The 13,708-nt window shown below is 53.0% G+C and overlaps 1 protein-coding gene across 3 annotated transcripts in view; it reads left to right on the forward strand.

The window, feature by feature from the left end:
* Positions 1-13,708, forward strand: part of UNC13B (unc-13 homolog B) — a 160,255-nt gene that overhangs the window by 125,038 nt on the left and 21,509 nt on the right. For all 3 annotated transcript variants that reach the window (XM_035100684.2, XM_035100686.2, XM_035100685.2), the window contains 4 exons: positions 1,047-1,181; positions 1,802-1,935; positions 2,463-2,548; positions 8,440-8,566. In XM_035100684.2, the coding sequence (XP_034956575.1) occupies positions 1,047-1,181; positions 1,802-1,935; positions 2,463-2,548; positions 8,440-8,566 (482 nt within the window). The remainder of the gene's footprint in view (positions 1-1,046; positions 1,182-1,801; positions 1,936-2,462; positions 2,549-8,439; positions 8,567-13,708) is intronic.

The raw sequence follows: 13,708 nt of genomic DNA on the forward strand, positions 1-13,708 counted from the left end.
AAGGACTTGTCCACACTTTTGCCCTGCTCTGCCAGGCACAGCTCTGTGCTTAAAAACTCCAGGCATGAGGGGGGTTTTGCCCTGATGCTTTCCCTGCAAAGAAAAACTCTCTTTACTGCTAAGTTGGAGCAAACATCAGTTCGGGTTTTCTGTGGATTGCTGTTTGCTCCATTTGAGCTTCAAAGAGTAGGCAAAGCTCCGGAGCAAAAAAGGGTGCTGCTCAGACATGGAGCTTTAAAATGCAGACCGTGCCTGGAAAGAGCGGAGAAATGTGAAGTGTGGAGAAGCCTCCAGGCTCCTTGCCCAAGGTGAGGTCAGCCTTTGCCTCTGAATGCAAGATCTCTCCTCCATCCCCCCAGCTAGAGGAGATTCTGCTGCAGGTCCCAACTGAGTTGTTATTGCATCTTGCTCACTGATGTGGCTATGAACTTTCCTGTGTGCTCATCTGACAGCCTTATATTCATTTGCCAATTAATTAAATGCTGTTTATTTGTAAATATCCCTGGAAACAAAGTTAAATACTGGAACAAAACAATTCATTTTACAGGAACAAGAAACCCATTATTCACAGTGAAGGCTGCTGATTGGTAATGAAATCTGCTTTTGTGCTTTTCCAGCTAACGGGGAAGCCAAGTGATGATTTCTGACACCCGTAAAGCTATTACTACCGCTTCAGTGTGAGTGCCGGTGCAGGAAGGGGCAGACACACCTGTTTATTTTATCTGAACAAACAGGCTTATTCTGCTCCTGGAACATCAATACCTGTGCTGTCAAGTTGCTTTTCAGGCCAGGGGTGTCTGGGTTTGTTTTGACTGCTGCAGAAATTCAGAATAAATGTTCTGTAATTGTGTTTTCCTCTGTTTGCAAATGTTCCGAGAGGCCTCGTCTAAAGTTTTCCCTCTTCCAAAAACTCTGTTTTTTAAAGTCATGGGGGTCCCGTGCATTCTCCAGAGCAGCAGGTTTCTAACACCCTTTGCAGGCAACAAAGCCTCAGCGATCTGACTTCTCTCTGCCTCCCACCCTCTCCTGCCTTCCTTCCTTTCCAGGTCCAGGAATTGCAGAGCCCTCCTCGCGCCAGTCAGGTGGTGAAGGACTGTGTCAAAGCCTGCCTCAACTCTACCTACGAGTACATCTTCAACAACTGCCAGGATTTATACAGCCGCGAATACCAGACAGACCCTGTGAGTTGAGGGTGACAATAGCTCAGCTGGAAGCATTTTTATCCCACTTCAGCTGGAAAGCCCTCCCAGAGTGGCTTAGTAAGGTGTCAGAGTGTCTCTGCCCTTAGGCCCAGGCTTCCTTTTGTGGCACATGTTCCAGGATCAGTCCATGCTTTAAAGCTCAGCATCAGAGCATCCCCTGCCAGCGCTCTCCCCAGGAAAACCCGTCTCTCCCCAGGAAAACCAGTTATTGTTGCTCTGATTCAGCAGCAAAACACGGGTTTTCCCCTAGAAAGTCCTGGGGGGCAGGGGGACACAGGACACACACTTGGAGAAAGAGCTTTAAAGCCCTGGCCTGTGCCTAGAAAAGCAGCACAAAAAGCAGTCTGGATGAAGCTTAAGAAACATGACACAGAGGGTGGGAGGGAAAAGGGGAAAGGAAGCCCAGATCTCAATTGCAGAGTTCTGAAATTGAAAAATTTGGAGACCAGTGGCACCCACTCCAGGGAGCCCTGTGGGCCCAGGCACCCACCATTTTTATTTTTATTTTGCTGTGGGTGCCTGGCTTCCCTCTTGTGCTCTGGCAGAGGGCGCAGGCCCTGGCCCAGTTGCCCATCTAGTGCCTGTTGCTTTCCCTCTAGAACAAAGCTCAGGACATGCCTCCCGAGGAGCAAGGCCCCAGCATCAAGAACCTGGACTTCTGGCCCAAGCTCATCACCCTCATTGTCTCCATCGTCGAAGAGGACAAGAACTCCTATGCCCCCGTCCTGAACCAGTAAGAGCCCCTCTTGCTTTGCTGCCGGAAGCAGACTCCGTGAGCCAGTCGGATTCGCTTTGCCTGCCTGTCTTTTTTGCCTTTCTCGTCTCATCTGCCTTTCTGACCTGTCTGTCTCTTTGGGGAGATTGGGGTGAGGCTGTTTCGATGGTGTTCCCACTCAAACCCCTGCAGCGTTAGAGCTCAGATACTCTCCTGACGAGTGGGGTGAGAGCAGCTCTTCTTTGGGCTTGCCTTCCACGGTGCCTTTTTCTCTGCCCCTCCCCCCCCGGCATGTGTGTGGATGTTAGGTCTAAGCAAGGCTGGGGGAGAGGGGCTGCATGCATAGGGCAAGTGAATAACACAGCAAGGTTGTCAAGGGAGCAAGAAGGGCAGGATGTAGCCCCGGGGGCTCTCACTCGAGCCAGGAATTTGTGGTCATTTGGGAGACGTCCCTCAGAGGCCAAAAGTTGCGGGATCCTGCAGAATCCCTCTTGGCCGCGTCTTCTGGGAGCGGTTCACCATCAGAGATCTTCCCTTCCCTTTAGGTTTCCTCAGGAGCTGGCTGTTGGGAAGATCAGCGCCGAAGTCATGTGGAACCTCTTTGCTCAGGATATGAAATACGCCATGGAAGGTAGGCGGCTGGTCTTGGCATCCCGTACGGCTGCAGAGGGTTTTACAGAAGCGGTTCCTGGCCCTGGTGTTTTGTAGGAGGTCCTTGCTCCCTGCTGATGAGCATATTTGCCAAGGGCCGGCAGTGGGCTGGAGCAGCTGCTTTTAGTGCCTTTTGATTTCCAGGAGGCTCCTGTTGAGGCTCCCAACCAGCCATAAATGACATGGGAACTTTCCCTGCCCTGCTCCAGTGAGGCTCCCATGGATCGTGCCTTCCAGCGTCTTGCTCGGCAACTGGCCAGTCACGTCCAGCTTGGGTAGAAGCCTTGCAAAGGCCGGCTGTCCTCTAATCAAATTACGTCTCCGCGATGCTGCAGCCGGAATCCCCGAGCTCTCTGCAGTGTTCTGCGAGGAGCTGCCAAAAGCTCCCAGGGGAGTTTCTCAGGCCATCCGAGGAAGCCTTGCCAGCGCTCCTCTGCCAGCTCAGCACCGCTGTTGCTTCTTGGAGTGGAGCTTGGCATCCTTCACCCCTTCAGGAGACTGAGGACTGGCCCTCCCCCTGCACCAGGCGAGAAGCTGCCAACCCCTAAGAGCAGCCACTGGCTCTGTCCTCTCTGGGCAAAGTCACCTTCCCGTTCTCTTGCCCCCTGACAGGAGGTGGCAGCCCCTGAATTCGTGCAGCTGGAGGAGAGGAACTCCTTGGTCCCCTTGATTCGCGCTGTGGGCTGGTACCCAAGTGGAGCAGGGCAAAGAGGGTGACCCACAGTTCATGGGATGTTTCTGTGGGCCTTCATCTTGGGTCTCTGCTTCTCCTGCTCTTTGGCATCCTGGGATATGGGGCAGGGGAGAGGGCTGCTTGCCCCCACCTCTGCCCCAGACCTGTTGCTGATGTCCACATTTTTATTGCCCCTTCTCACTGAAAGGTTTACTCTACACTTTTATATATACGGCATGCTTTTTAAAAATTGAAGCGGTGCTTGTGGTGGGGCTGGGGGCGGTCAGGAGGGTCGGAGAGGCCTGTTGGATGCTCCTCTCTGCACAGCCATCTGGGGAGACGGGAAGGGAGACCTCTTAGGCTGGCTCTTAATTCAGCCACATCCTGGGAACAGAACCAGCCTCTCCTGAGCTCCGGGACCTGGAGGAGGCTTGCAGAGCTGGCAAGACAGGGATGAGCGCTGGTCCACTGCAAACTCCCCACTCCAAACTTTGTTTGCCACCTAAAGGAGCCTCTAGTCTCTGGGGAGCATTTAGGAGTGACATTCCTACTCTGGTTGTTACCTTAAATGATCAGAACATTAGAAAAATCCAGGCATCTGAGGTTAGTTTACTCAATGTGAGGGATCAAACCAGCAGGAAGAATACATACGTGGCATGGATCCTGGCATTAGATATTCCTCCCCACCCTGTGATATCCTGGCAACATGCACACTCGTTGTAATAATGGTGCCAGACCTCCAGCTCCTGTTTATGCAAAACACAATGGGGGGAGAGGAGAGGGGGAAAGGGGGCCAGGCGCTTAACTGCACTGCGCCATGATGAAGCGTCCTTCTGCAGGTTTGATTTTTCAACCTTTAAAGCCGTTGCTGCCTTTGCTCCCTTTCCAGTGCTCTGGGTTTGAGCATGAAGCATTTTGATCATGGCTAATAGGCACAGGGGATGTGATCTGTGTTTCAAGATGCCGCTTCAGGTAATTAGCATCCAATTGGTTCTGGCACCTCGAAGAGCAGGAGTGACACACACACACACACACACACACACACACACACATCCTGGGATTTTGTCCTCCCTCTGCTGCAGTTCCTTTGAACCCAGGCTACGAATTGGAGCTCTTCCTTAGAAGCACAGGGAAGCTTGAGGGTGTGACTCTTCCATCTCCTGTGTTTTGGTGGGCTAAGCCTCTTCCCTCTGGGCTCCTAATAATGTCTGGCGTGTGTGTGCTTTTTGTCTCATCCCCTTGCTCATCTCTTAAGTTCTGGATAGAATGAGCACCCTCAAGGCATCGCATGGTAAGAGCCTTCCCTTTGGTGACCCTTCTGAATGTTCTGCTAAAGACCCTCCCCCTCCATAGTGAGAATAATAGCACATAGCCTCCCCCCCCCCCGGTGTGGTCTTCCACATTAACAGATGTAGACATCCAGAGAGTGGCAACATGAGAACGGGGCCTTTTCTGCGGTGGCTCCCCACTTGTGGGAGGCTCACCTGGCACCTATCTTTAGATGCCAGGCAAAAGCACCCCTCTTCTTCCAGGCCTTTGGCTAACGAAACAAGCTGTAGCCTTTTAAACTGGGGGAGGGGGCGTATTCTTTTGGCTTGTCTTGTTTTTTTATATTGCAAAGAGCCCTGTGATCCTCGGAGGAAGGGCAGCATAGAAATTTAAATAATAAATCATAAAGACGTGAAGGGTCCTTCTGAGCATCTCTCTCTAGAGGAGCGATTCCTGGTGAGGATGGGAGCCAACCAGAGGCCTCTCATATAGAGAGATTTCCCTTTCTCTGGCCGGGAGCCTTCTTGCCCAGGACAGTCTGCAGCCAACCAGCAGCTTTTTGGAGTCAGGGAAGACTGTGTGAACTTTGGTGGTTGGTTCACTCCTACCTTTTCTCTGTCCAAAGCCCCACCTATATTCCGCATGCGCATGGTCCTCTTCCAGGGTGGTAAGAGCCTTTTTTCTTTCTCCCTGACTTCATTCTAGTTTAGCAGATTCCCATCCCCCTCCCAGGCTGTGCGTAGATCGCAAACCCCAAAGTGATGCTTAGTTTGCAGAGCAGAAACATGGCAGGCCAGTGGCGGCAGGAAGCCGCTTGTGTGTGTCGCTCCACCCTGCAGAAAAACCCCACCTGCTGCTGCTGCTGCTCCTCTGCTCTGAGTGCGCTTTCCCTCGCAGCTTCTTCTCAGGTGCCAGGTGCTGTAGGGGCTTCTCCTGGCCCACCCTCCTTCCAGAGAGCCTCACTGGGAGAGATCCACTGCTTGGCAGTGTCCACGCGAAGCTGTCCTGGTTTTGTGTTTTCATCAGATGTCCCTGGGAGGAAAAGTCTGTCGACCATCACAGCCCTTCTTCTCTGTAGGGTCAAGTGTGAAAATCTTGGCCGTTGCCGGTGTACAGTGGTACCTCGACTTCCGAAGGTTTCGACTTACGAAGTCGGCAAACCCGGAAGTATTTTCGCTGCACGCGGTCTGCGCAAAGCGCAAAATCGTGCTTCATGCATGCGCAAAATGGACGCTTCGACATCTGAAAGTTTTGACTTACAAAGAGTGCCGCAGAATGGATCGCCTTCGTAAGTCGAGGTACCACTGTATTGGCTCTTAGATGTCACTGTTCGAAAGCTCAGCACTGCGGTCTTAGAATCATAGAATCATAGAGTTGAAAGGGTCCCCAAGGCTCATCTAGTCCAACCCCCTGCAGTGTGGGAATCTCAACTCGATCATAGATGTCTAGATCAACTAGACATGGTATTGTCTGAAAGTGCAGAAATCTTGAGAAGGAGGTCTGGCCCCTTCTTGAAGGAGGAGGCACAGGATACCAATATGTATGGTGCCATTGGCTCTGTTTGCCCTGGATATTATCAAGTGGGGGGATCAGTGGCATTTACCAGCAATTCTTAAGAATTTAGGCAGCCCAAGGTTAGAAAAGTTTCTGCCAGGATAGTTGGCATTTTTTGCATTGAAACAAGTGTCACAGAAACATTCTGGAAGCGAAGTTGCCAAAGCTGAAGGCCCTGCATTGGCTTCGAAGTCTCGTCTCTCCTGGCCCTTTTCTCTCCGCGTCCTGAAGTCTTAAGATGGGCTGGGGGAGTCAGACAGCAAGAGGCTTCAGCCAAGGAAAAACCCACAGGGAGCCTTGAAGGGCCATCACACACACACGGAGGAGATAAAGAGCCTGAGTGTTTCCTGTTCTCTTCGGAAGTCTTGTGGTCCTGAGCAGTAAGGGTGAAAAGGGGGGCCTGAGCCTAAGGAGGAATGCAAACGTGTTCTTCAGCTGCTGGGAATTCCCTCAAGGGGTCTTGGGAATGCCCTCCATACTGTGGGGGTTCACCTCCTTCTGATATGTGGTACTGGTTGGTGTTGGCAGAACAGGAAAAGGTGGGCAGGGGGTTTATTCCAATTACCTAAACCTGATTAATTTAAAATGAGACTGAGGCTAGTGGTGGAATTTGCATTGGTCATACAATTATTCTGTAGACCTCTTGCTTTCAGGAAGGCAGCTTCCTCTTATCAAATGTCTGGGGATCTCCTCGGTCTTCAGTCTTAAATAAGCATCCAGGTGACCTCCTTTCTTTCTCTCCCCCAATAAGTCTTAATTACTGGCCTTTGCCCTCCTTGAGTGCTAATAAAACCCTCCTGCTGTCTGCAGTGGGACGCAGAATTGCTCTGCACTTGCTTTCAATAAAGCCCCTTTCCCCTGGGGGCTTTCGGGATCTTAGACCGGCCTTGCAGATGCCTGGCAAACAACCTGCCGTTGGGGATTCCAGGACATTGAAGCTTCCCTGGCCGCTTCTGCTGAAGAGAAGGAGGGGGCTGCCCTGGCCGGGGCCGTTGCCTAGAGAATGCTCAGCTCTGCTCCTGGGAAGGAAGGGGGACTGTTGCTTGCAGGCCATGGCTTCAGCCACACAGTTGGGACCTGCAGGTCCTCAGGTAGCTTGAAAGAGTGAGCTGGTTAGAAACGGGATCTGGCCATGCCTCGGATGTGCCATTGAGTCTAAAGGCTGCTGCTGGGCTCCTGGGCTTGGCTTGCGCTTGGACGGGAGACAGGCCAGGAACCCCCCATGCTGCAGTCCTGAGCTCATGCAGAAGATTGAGGGAGGTCTGTTTCACCGGGGGGCGGGGGGGGCAGGCAGGAGCCACTGGCCCTCCGTGAGCAGAGAGAAGAAGCTCCCTGGGCCTTGTGGTTGCAGCGTGTGGGTCGCTTCTTGGCAAAAGGTGCCGCTCAACTTGGAAAGTGCCCAGCTGTCTGCCAGAGAAGAGGGTGGGCAGGGGGGACTTTGGAAAAAGAGAAGAGGAGAAATCTGTGCACAGGGTCCCATTGTGAGGCAAGAACACTGGAGATGACTGACCTGGTGCAAGGTGAAGGCATCATGAGCCCTAAAGGCCTTGTGGGAAGCGTCCCTCTCGTCTCCTGGGCAGGCAAGCGACCTGTCTTCCACTTTTAGATCTGTATCTCACTTTTCCTCCACGATGGAACTCGAGGCAGAGTCCCCGCTGGGTCTCCCATCCAGTGCCAGACCAGACGCAGAGCTGCCCAGCTTCAGCAAGGTGGCTGCTTCGTGCCCTTTCGAACCAGACCTAGCCACCTCCGCGGAGCAGGAAAATGCTTCTTCCAGCCGGTTCAGGAAGCTGCATGTGCTGGATTTGGAAGCTTGTTTTGGAGAGGTTGGAGGAGCCTGGAAATACAGGAGGCCAAACCCAGTGCCCCCCTTCTGGTTCACCCAAGGACTGGGCTTGGGTGAGGCGGGGGGGGGGGGCTCCAGAAGACTCTCCAGCATTGGGGGGCTGCTTTTGTTTCTAGGGATTTGCTTTGTGCTTCCTTCTCTAGGAAATGCGGAGCATCTTGGGAGGAGGACCAGCCCTAAGAAGCTGTTCTCCTCTCATTGCCATGGCAACCAGAAACTCTTCCCTTCTATTTTTGAAGCGCTGTCTGGAAAACCAGCTCCGTAACCCAACCGGGTGAACTACAATGCCCTGCGATCGTTAGCAGGATCCCAGGTTGCGGGGATTTCATGGGTTTTGGACATGCACCGTGTGGCAGGGCGTGCTGCCCTCTGGATGTGCGGGATGAGGCTCCCATTTTTGCAGCAGGTTGCTGGGAAAGGAGCTGATTGAGTTACTCACCTGACAGCATTCTCGTTTCTTCTCCCTCCCTCCCTCCCTCCCTCCCTCCCTCCCTCCCTCCCTCCCTCCCACCCCCCTCCTCCCTTACAGAACACGAGAAGCACCGGCTGTGCAAAAGCGCAGACTACATGAACTTGCACTTCAAAGTGAAGTGGCTCTACAACGAGTATGTCTGCAGCCTGCCAGCCTTCACTGGGAAAGTACCCGAGTACCCCGCGTAAGTACCTGGCTCACCCTTGCAAAGCACACCTCCCTCACCCCCCCCCCTGCACCGCTGCCTCCCCCCTTCGGAAAGCGGGGGCGCCTTCAGTCCTCAGAGAATTCGGCTGTGTGACTCACAGTACCCTTTCCCAATGGCCTCCTGCCTCCTTCATCTTATGGGCACGTGGAGCAGAGTGCTGCCTCCCAGCGGCGTGAGGGAGGCGTTTCTCAGGCGTGGGGTTTCCTCCCAGAAAGGCCGGTCTCTGCCACTTACTCTTTTGGTTGTCCAACGAGGCACACATTTCTGTTGGTGATTGTTCACCACCACCATAAACTTTAGAGGGCTCAGCCCAGCATCACAAAAGAAGTTCCAAAGGCCGGCAGTCTGTTGCCAGAGGCTCAGAGCTGGTAGGACTAGCCGGAGCTATCTGTCCTTGCTTAGCCCCTCTCCTGGAGGCTGAGGGGGCAGCTCTGACCCAACGGAGGAAGAGCTGGCGTAGAATAATGGAATTGTAGAATTGGGAGGGACCCAAGGGCCATCTAGTCCAACCCCTGCAATGCAGGAATCTCAGCTAAAGTGGGACTTGCAGCTCTGTTCTTCCGCTTTCTCTTTTAGGACTCCAGTTTCGCCCTTGAGGGGGGAGCCACAAAGGCCCTTGCCAGCCTCCTCCCACTTTCTCCAAGGGCTCATCCAGACTTCCTTTTGCACTGCTCAGAAAGGTTCCCCAGCCCTGCTTATGAAAGGCCAGATCAGACCCTTGGCCCATCTAGCTTAGTGGTGTTGACTCTGACTGGCAGCAGCTGCCCAGGCTTTCTGGCTGGAGTCCATCCCAGCCTTGCCTGTGGCTCCGGAGCCTGGGCCCTTGTTCATGCCGCGCATGTGCTCTGCCGTTGAACTGCAGCCCTTCGTGTTTGCAAAGGGGGAGAGACCTGCCCCCAGGCGCTAGCAGGGTTAGAAGCAGGGCGAACGCAGGCAGCCTTGCCGCTCCTTGTGTGCCATCCTAGGCCATAGAAAGGGGAGGGAGATCACAAGAGCAGGAAGAAGTTTGCTCAGTCAGCATCCTTGCTGGATGCCTGCCAGCAGTTCCTGGCAAAGCTCCAGAAATTAAATGCAGCAGGGTCTCTTGGCATCTGATTCTGGGGCTGAATTGCTCCTGTAGCTGTGAGGTTTCAGGCTGTGGATTAGAGCAGAACCTGGACCTGATTGGGGTCCAAAGTCCCTCCTGAGTCTCTCGTGGGCTGAAGCATTTACAGATATTATTAGTTGATAGCTTTTGTGTCTTTACACTGTTATGTACTATTTTTTTCTAAGTTGTAACATTTATTTCAAACTACATATACTCTAGTGAACTTGAAGCTCATTTCTTGTTTGTATTCATTTGTTCTGTTCAAGACTGTTAGTCTTACCAGAATACATACCTTATTTGACTGTAACTCGTGAGTAGGATTTATTCCTGACATTGAAATTTCTGGCCAGAGTTCTTGGGGTAAAAAAACCCCTTCTTTTAAGTGTGATATGCTGCTGCCTTGTGAACTGTGGTTCCAGACCTTTCTGGTCTTTGGAGCCTGCACAGTCCCCAGCAAAGCCTCCCAGGAGAATCCCGGCATGCTCTGGACCTTGAGTGGTGCCTCTTGGGTGCAGCCAGGCATTGGCTCCCTGGTCCTGGACCTGCAAAACAGTGTGAAGAAGGAAGTGTTCCGGAGTGTGAATCAGACGCCGGGCTCGGCAGCCACGCTGTGCCTCTGTGTTTCTGAGCTGTGAAAGGCAGAGTGTTCGGATCACGTAGAAGAGATGGCGCTCGTTCCGTCCTGCTAATTATTAAGGGCTAATTACCCCCTTCCCCAAGCCAATTCCACGCTTCCTGTTTCTAGCCTACATGAGAATCTCCGCTGCCGGCTTCCACCACACACAGCCCTGACTCGGAGCCGAGCGCCAAGGATGATTCAGTCGCTTTCAGGAGGATAACAAATCCACATTTCTGAGCTGTCTCCCTGTGCACCCAGACTTGCCTAGGCTGCCCCACCGAGAAAACCAGGAGAACACGGCACCCACCGAGTGGTTGGATGGCAAGGAACTTGGCTCTGAATTGGCTCAAGTCACCTGCTTTGCCTTGGCTGTGTGGCAAATCGGGCTGTTAGTCAGCCACCTGCCATCTGCGGATGGAAAACGGATCTAAATGCTAAGCATTCCTAAGCAGAGGGCGCATTGAGAGCCAGTGTGATCTTGGCTGCCCTCTGGACTGCCTCTTGGTGGCAGCCCTGTTGCCATTGCCATTCTCTGCCACCTCCCAGCACCTTCTGCCGCTGGGCCAGGCTCTTTTCAGCCCAGGGGCTGTTTTCAGACACCTCCTGCCTCTTCCAACACCCTGCCTTGCCTCTTGGCGGCAGCCCTGGCAGGATACCGGGTTTGATGCATGTGCATTTGCTGAGTCATTTGCTTTCCTAATAATCTGCATCGCCATCAAATATGGGAGATATTAACACTTCCCTGCTTTGGCTTTCTCTCCAAATGTCAGCAAACAACTTAAGGCAAACCGGAGCCTCGTCACAGTTGGAAGCGGGGCCGTGTGTGGGCAAGAGATGGGAAAATGCATGTGATGGCGTCGTTGCCCACTGCTGGCAGACTCCAGTTGGTTCAAAGAGTAGGGGGAAGGTGCTGGGCAAGAGCACCCAGTTTTGCTCTCCTTCCTTCCAGCCTCCGTGTTCAAACAGGCAGAGAACTTGCTTTGCCTGTGGGACGTCAGAGCCTTCCTCCCAACCCCGGCGTCTCCTCACTTGCAGCTGCGCTTTCCTTTCCTCGGCACCGCAGGGTGTGCTCAGCACTGCCGAGGAAGGCTGGCCTTGCTCTTGACTGCCTTAGCAGGTGGCACGAGCCCCTGAAAGTCTTCTGGCTCAGTCTGCCGCTTCCTGGCAGCGGAGGCCTCCCCAGCCTTAGCAGGAATGGTGGAGGGAGTTGGGGATGTTTGGCCGGGGGAAGAGAAGAATGAGAGGTGAAACAAGAGCCACCTTCAAATATCCCAAGGGCTGCCTCCTGGAAGACGGAGCAGCCTTGTTTTCTGCTGCTCCAGAGGGGAGGACATGAACCAGGGGCCTCAAATTCCAAGAAAGGAGGTTCCAACTAAACATCGGGAAGAAATTTCTCATGGTGAGAGCTGTTCAGCAGTGGAAGAGACTCCCTCAGAAGGCAATGGGCTCTCTTTTATTGGAGGTTTCCAAACAGAGGTTGGATGGCCACCAGTCAGTCAGAGATTCTTCCCTGTGATTCCTGCATTGCTGTGGGTTTGCCTAGATGTCCCTTGAGTGTCCCTTCCAACCCTGCAAATCTATTATCACAGCACTTGAGCAACTCTTAAGATGCTTGCACTTTTCCCCAAGGTGTGGCCAGAGATTCCCTGGCCTTTCTTCTTAACCCTCCGGCAGTCCTCCATGAAGACTCCCTAGCTTCTCCCAGCTGTCTGTGTGGAGCTTTCCAGCTGCCTCTTCCATGGGAGTCTCCAGCCCACTGCTGGCCTGACGTGGCTCTTCCTGTCCACTCCGGGTGGGACTCTTGCGTTGTTTGAGGGCTGCTGGTTATGGGTCCTAATCACGGCTCAAGTGCCTCCCAGGAACTGCACAAGCATCTTTGCTCTGTGGGCAAAATAGTTCTGCCAGAGCAGGCTCTGCTTCCGGTCCCAGTCCTGAAGAAGTCATTGCTTGAGTGTCCTTGCTAGACAAAGATGGGCAATGTGCTTAGACAAAGCTGCCCTCCTGAGTGGGGTCAGGGGGGGGTCAGAGGTACCATATTCTGGCACTCTGGACACACAGGGTTACTGCTGCCCTCAGCACATGTTAAAGGGGTGTATAGAAGGTCTCAATAGGAAACTTTGTTGTGCCTCAGAATTTTGGGGGGATGAGCATCTCGTCGCCCCAACGTGGGGTGCTGAATTCTTGGACCACCTTTGTGTGCAAGCAAATTTCTCAGATTCTTGGGAAGTGTCTCAACTTTAAAATACCCTGCCGTGTGTGCAATCAAACAGGACCCTCCCCCCTTTGTGGTGCTTGCAACTTGCTGGAAACTTGTTTGCTGCTGTGCGGATGGGCCAATGCCAGCTTTTTAACACCACACCAATTACAATTCCCAGCATTGGGTAAGCTGTGCCTTTCTATTCTGAAGTGTGAAGGGTTATTTCAGGCTTCCCAGCATGCTCTGGGCTTTGCTCTCGCTCCCTCCGTAGTGTCTCTCACTTTCTTTGCAAATTTAAGCACCCCATAATTAGCGCCGTTTGTATAAACTCAGCTGCGGGTTTGGAGAGGGCCGTAATCGGTTGCCAATATTGCACAATGTGCCGCTTTGTTGACTCCCCTTCCCTTGTTTGCAAGCACCTTGTGTTTCAGCCGCGTTTCTAGACAGAGGCGGGCTCTGAATCTGCACGCACACAAGCAGGCAGGCAGACAACGGCCTCGCAGCGCCATGCGGATGTTTCTGTTCTCTTGGGGACGGAGAACTCTTTCCCCCCCCCCCCAGCCTCTTCAGTGGCTGAAGATGCCTCTGCTCTGGCTGCTGTCTGAACTTCACAGCCCCGGTTGACAAAGAACTGATCCTGAAAAGCAGTGCCTAGACTGGGAGGTGTGAGAAGCAGCCCAGGGCAAGGAAGGAGGAGGCTCTGGGCTTGGCAGGGCTCATGCAGAGGGTGGCAGCTGTGGGTGCTCCCCCTGGCTGCAATCCAGCCCATGTGAACAGAGTTTAGGGTGATTTTTGGGTCTGGGCAGGCAGGAGGGGGGAGGCTGTGTCTTCCCTTGACTGCTTACAGTGTCATCTACCACAAGAAGACACGCAAACACAAGCTTGGGAGAGAAGCCTTCTAGATGACATGCACCTAAACAGAAAGATTCAATTGTCCAGCATTTAGATAAAACGAGTGAAGCAACCCGAAGGCAAGTCACTCTGTTCTCCATACTGGGACAGAATAATAACTACCTGTCCTCCTTTCTGTGAAAGAGATTCTGCCTCGGGAGAGAGAGAGAGACCTCTCGCTGCATCAGCTCTTATTAGGGTATAAATGGAGACATAAATGGAGACCAATTTCCCCCCAACTGGTCTTTTGTCTGCCTTGCCCATAACTTTCTGCAATTTGCAGATCTGTCACTTTTCCAATATTCCATCTCTTACATCGATTCT

This window comes from Zootoca vivipara, chromosome 11 (genome assembly GCF_963506605.1).
Source record: "Zootoca vivipara chromosome 11, rZooViv1.1, whole genome shotgun sequence".
In the NCBI taxonomy this organism is placed as follows: Eukaryota; Metazoa; Chordata; class Lepidosauria; order Squamata; family Lacertidae; genus Zootoca; species Zootoca vivipara.